The sequence below is a fragment of the Nicotiana sylvestris genome, chromosome 6 (assembly GCF_000393655.2).
Source record: "Nicotiana sylvestris chromosome 6, ASM39365v2, whole genome shotgun sequence".
Lineage (NCBI taxonomy): Eukaryota > Viridiplantae > Streptophyta > Magnoliopsida > Solanales > Solanaceae > Nicotiana > Nicotiana sylvestris.
The window spans coordinates 205,315,644-205,321,351 of record NC_091062.1 but is presented as its reverse complement, the minus strand read 5'-3'; the positions used below and the strand labels follow the sequence as shown (position 1 = coordinate 205,321,351).

Here is a 5,708-nt window from a genome sequence, read left to right as displayed (position 1 = left end):
TTCGTTTAGCTTTAAAGATGAATATTCGTAGTGCGTGTGACCGCTGGTCAATGAAGTGACATGAATATCATAGCAAAATAGTTTGAAATCCAGCAAAAGCAAAAATCTAGATGATTTCGCTATGGTTTTGGAAGAATCTTTTGTGTTTGTATTTGAAATCGATTAAGCGTGTGTTTGGTATAACGGAAAATGTTTTTTCAAAAAAATATTTTTTTGGAAAAACAAGTAGTAATTTTATTCATTTTTTTGTGTTTGGTACGCAAATTAAGGAAAATGACTTTTCAAGAGTATTCATAAATAATTAAGATATAATAGACATGAAGCCATAAACTTTCAAATCAACAACCTTCTGGACCCATAAATTTTATAAACTTTTGAACCGCTAAACTTTCAAAAACCGCAAAATTTCGAACTCGTAAACTTCCAAATACATAACCTCCGAACTCATAATTTTGGAACTTATAAAATTTTGAGTCTTTAAACCGATAAATAATAAAATTAAAACTGAAAAATATATTTAAAATTCTTTTTCGAGGGGGAGAGGCAGGGGGCAGGACGGGAGGCAGTAAAACGAAAAAAAAAACAGAAATTTAAATTACAAAAAAAATGTAATTTTTTTTGGGGGGGAGGGTTGGGGTGGGTGGTAGGTGGTGCAGAAAAATGAAAAAACAGAAATTTGAAATTACAAAAATAAAAATTAAAGAAAACAAAAATTGCGGGGGGAGGGGGTGGAGGGGTTGTAGGGTGGCTGGTAACAGAAAAACTGAAATTTGAAAAAAATCTTTTTTTGAGATGAGGTGGGATGGGTTGGTGAGGGTGGGGAAGGTTAAGAAGGAGCTTTGGAAAATGTTCTCCCTTCTCTTGATAAGGAAAACATTTTCCTCCAATTGGAGGAAAATGAATTCATAAGGAAAATATTTTCCAAAACATTTAAGAGAACCAAACATGGGAAAATTGAAAAATATTTTCCGAAAAATGTTTTCCTTCATACCAAACACACCCTAAATGTTGATTTATCTCCACTGTTCCTTGAGCTGAAGATCTATTGGAAATAACTTTTTCTATCTCTATAAGATAGTGGTAAAGTTTGCGTACACACTACCTTTCTCAGATCCCATTTACGGGAATACACTGAGTTTTGTTGTTGTTGTTGTTGTGTATAAAACGAGCTATGTGTTCGATTACAAGTTCAGAATTCATAAACTTTAAATCCCGACTTCGCTTCTGATTACTTGCTTAAGTTCTGGTGCGCAAAATTACTCAATATATATGTAAGTAAAAGATTGCAATTGCTTGATAGAATAATGAAAATGCGTGTAAACTGATCCGGACGATACCACTCTTTTTTACTAGATAAAAGGGAGATGGAAATCAGAGGCGGACCTATGCAATAGGTAGAAGGGTCACGAGCAGCTGTAAAGTTCGACAAAAATTTCATGTATATACATATATAAGTTTTTAGAAAATAGTAATATATTAATAGTGTACACCATATAAACAAAACTGACTTTAATTAAATAAAAAAGTAAACTCGTAATTTTTAAATTCTTAGTCGGCCTGTAAGGAAAGGCCTCGTGCTCAAAAGAAATTGCGCCAAGGGTTGCTTCAACTGTAACATTCGAATTTCTGATCCGAGAATATTATATAAGTCAGCAGGCCCACTGAACTGGATTGACAGAACTCTGGTATTAATTTATGGCCACAAAAACTCAAGTGGGTATCCTGCAAATAGTTTATTCTTAGGTTTCCAAACGGAAAATATAAACTAAATATTCTTTCTTTCCTCTTCCGTGCATCTCACCAATTGATTGTGCCATGCACTAGCTAATAAAAAACAACACCATCTCCTTTGTATAGAATATCGGTAGATAATAATTGACCTCGTTCCAATCATTGGACAAAAGAGGCTGCTTAGATGTTCAGCACCCCATCTACAATTTTAGAGTTGGAAGTTCAAATCACTAGGTGGGTTGGCTAGGGTCAGGGTGTGGGACGGGAGGCCGGGGACGTAGAAGGGGCAAGGGAGCCTATAGGTTGAGAATCGGGTCATGGAACATAGGTTCGCTGACGAGTACGTTCATAGAGTTGGCAAAGATCCTCCAGAAGAGGAAGATTAATATAGCGTGTGTCCAGGAGACTAGGTGGGTTGGATCGAGGGCGAGAAACGCGGATGGTATAAGTTGTGGTACTCTGGAGTCCACAGGGGTAAGAATGGAGTAGGTATCCTGGTTGATAGCCATCTTAGAGAGTCGGTGGTTGAGGTCAGGAGGGTGAATGATAGACTAATGACTATTAAATTGGTGGTAGGTGAGTGTACTTTAAATGTCGTTAGCGCGTACGCGCCGCAAGTTGGCTTGGATGAGGAGATTAAAAGGCAATTTTGGGAGGGGTTGGATGACATCGTTCGCAGCATTCCACCTTCCGAGAGGTTATTCATAGGAGGAGATTTCAATGGTCATATTGGGTCGTCTGCAGGTGGTTATACTGAGGTGCATGACGGCTTTGGTTTTGGAGAACGAAACGGAGGGGGCACTTCGCTGCTGGACTTTGCCAAGGCATTCTATCTAATGATTGCAAACTCAAGTTTTCCGAAGTGGGAGGAGCATTTGGTTAATTACCAAAGTTCGGCGGCGAAGACTCAGATTGACTATCTCCTCCTCTGTAGATGCGACAGAAGGTGGTGCGAGGATTGCAAAGTTATCCTAGGTGAGACCCTTGCAACGCAACATAGGCTTTTGGTGATGGACATTGGTATTACGATAAAGAGGAAGATGAGGTCAGTACGAGGCCGCCCGAGGATTAGGTGGGGCGCCTTGACTGAGGATAAAGCTCAGGAGTTGGCAGGAAGGTTATCGGCAATGGGAGCTTGGAGAAGTAGTGGGGATGCAAACACTATGTGGTCGACGACGGCTGACAGCATAAGGAAGGCGGCGACAGAGGTGTTAGGTGTATCTTCTGGACGCACCGGTGGCCTCAAAGGAGACTGGTGGTGGAATGTCGGTGTCCAAGGTAAAGTGGAAGCAAAGAAGGCGGCTTACCTGCGACTAGTAGGGAGCACTGGCGAGCAGGAGAAGATAGCAAACAGAGAGAGAGATATGGTTGCTAGGAAGGAGGCGAAGATGGCAGTAACAGAGGCTAAGGCATCAGCTTTTGCTCGTCTGTATGAGGAACTAGGGAACAAAGGCGGAGAGAAGAAGTTATTCCGACTCGCTAAGGTGAGAGAGAGGGAGGCTCGGGATCTGGACCAAGTGAGATGCATAAACGATGATGACGACAAAGTTTTGATGGGGGAGGACCAGATTAAAAGGAGATGGCAATCCTACTTTCATATACTTCTAAATGAAGAAGGGGATCAGGATATTACACTAGGTGAATTGAGAAATGCAGACAGCACCCATGAATTAAGTTAGTGTAGGGACATTGAGGTCGATGAGCTCATGGAGGCAATGCGTAAGATGAGGAGGGGCAGAGCTACCGGACCAGACGAAATTCCGGTTGAACTTTGGAGAGGTGTGGGTAGAACAGGCTTGGAATGACTTACTGGGTTGTTTAATATTATATTCAAGACTAGTAGGATGCCTGAAGAGTGGAGGTGGAGTACAATGGTTCTGTTGTATAAGAACAAAGGTGATATCCAGAGCTGTAACAACTATAGGGGTATCAAATTACTGAGTCATACCATGAAAGTCTGGGAGAGAGTGGTTGAAATGAGAGTGCGAAGGACGGTGTCTATTTCAGACAACTAGTTCGGGTTCATGCCGGGGCGATCTACCACAGAAGCTATCCACCTTATTAGGAGGATGGTGGAACAATACAAGGATAAGAAGAAGGATCTTTACATAGTATTTATCGATCTAGATTAGGGTACCTAGGAAGGTCTTATGGAGCTGCTTAGAGGCTAAAGGGGTCCCGGTTGCATACATTAGGGTAATTAAAGACATGTATGATGGAGCTAAGACTCGGGTTAGAACAGTAGGAGGTGACTCCGAGCATTTTTCGGTTGTTACAGGATTGCACTAAGGGTCGGCATTCAGCCCTTTCCTATTTTCCCTGGTGATGGATGCCATAACACACAATATTCAAGGGGAGGTGCCATGGTGCATGTTATTTGCTGATGACATAGTCCTAATTGACGAGACCTGACGTGGCATCAATGAGAGGCTAGAGGTTTGGAGACAGGCCCTTGAGTCTAAAGGGTTTAGATTGAGCAGGTCGAAGATGGAATACCTCGAGTGCAAATTTGGGGATGAGGCGACGGACGAGGGAGTAGAAGTGAGGCTTGAATCTCAAGTCATACCTAAGAGGGATAGTTTCATGTACCTTGGATTAGTTATTCAGGGGGCCGGGGAGATCGACGAGGATGTCACACACCATATAGGGGTGGGTGGTTGAAGTGGAAGTTAGCGACGGGAGTCCTGTGTGACAAGAAAGTGCTACCATTACTAAAAGGTAAGTTTTATAGAGCAGTAGTTAGACATGCCATGTTGTATGGTACCGAGTGTTGGCCGGTTAAGAACCTACACATCCAGAAGATGCAAGTAGCAGATATGAGGATGTTGAGGTGGATGTGTGGGCATACAAGGATGGATAATATTAGGAACAAAGATATTCGAGAGAGGGTGGGCGTGGCCCCAATAGAGGACAAGATGCGGGAAGCACGACTCAGATGGTTCGGGCACATTCAGAGGAGGTGAACTGATGCACCTGTGAGGAGGTGTGAGCGATTGGCGGTGGTGGGTACGAGGAGAGGTAAAAGGAGACCTAATAAGTTTGGGGAGAGGTGATCAAGCAAGACATGGTGCAACTTAGGATTACTGAGGACATGGCCCTAGGCAGGGAATTGTGGAGGTTGAACATTAAGGTTGAAGGTTAGGGAAAAGTTGTGAATATCTATACAACACACTAGAGTGAGACTAGCCTGTTAGGAGCTAGGCTTAGGATACTACTGGTTAGCTACTTATGCAGGGCGTTATACGTGGATACTAGTTTACCTTCCATCTCTCTCGTATTTCCTATATTCTCTTATATGGTTGTTATTTTGCTATTTTAATTTCTTTTATGTATGTTATGTATTTTATGTTAATATATTATGAGTCTATCAGTAGTACTAATATATCGTCACTTGATGCTTTCTTGAGCTGAGGGTCTCCTGGAAACAGCCTCTCTGCCCCTCGGGGTTGGGGTAAGGTCTGCGTACATACTACCCTCCCCAGACCTTACTTGTGGGATTATACTGGGATATTGTTGTTGTTGTTGTTGTTGAAGTTCAAATCACTAAAGAAGTAACAACTCCAACAAAGGGGAACTAAAGGGAAGGAATTATATAAAAACAAAAAGTATTAAATCAAGAATATATGACTATGTGAAATTGAAGTGACCATTTTTTTTAAAAGAAAACCTCGTTCACTGAAAAATAATATTTATTGGGTGTGCGAATAAATTTCACATTAGTAATTAAAAAGATTATGAACCTTTATATAAGGTGTAAGAATTTTTAATGGTATGAGACCTTTTAGGAAAAACCGTGCGAGCTTGACCCTAAGTGGACAATATCACAACACTTCAGGCTAATTGAGCTGAACAATTGGTATTAGAGCTCAGGTTCAGTGGGACGAGTATGACGATGGCAGAGTGATGGTCCCGAGATCGGTTTGCTTACCCTTACGAGCTTAGAGACACGCACACAAAAAAAGCTAGTTGCGGGCTTT

General features: G+C 41.6%; 1 protein-coding gene across 1 annotated transcript; it reads left to right on the top strand.

Moving 5' to 3' along the window:
- The first annotated feature begins 2,285 nt into the window (after positions 1–2,285).
- On the top strand, positions 2,286–3,410 carry LOC138871963 (uncharacterized). The gene has a single exon (XM_070149890.1). The coding sequence runs from the start codon at positions 2,286–2,288 to the stop codon at positions 3,408–3,410; it is 1,125 nt and encodes a 374-aa protein (XP_070005991.1).
- The last annotated feature ends 2,298 nt before the right edge of the window (positions 3,411–5,708 follow it).

Excerpts from the sequence above, each read along its gene's own strand:
- LOC138871963 (XM_070149890.1), top strand. The coding sequence starts at position 2,286 with ATGACTATTAAATTGGTGGTAGGTGAGTGTACTTTAAATGTCGTTAGC.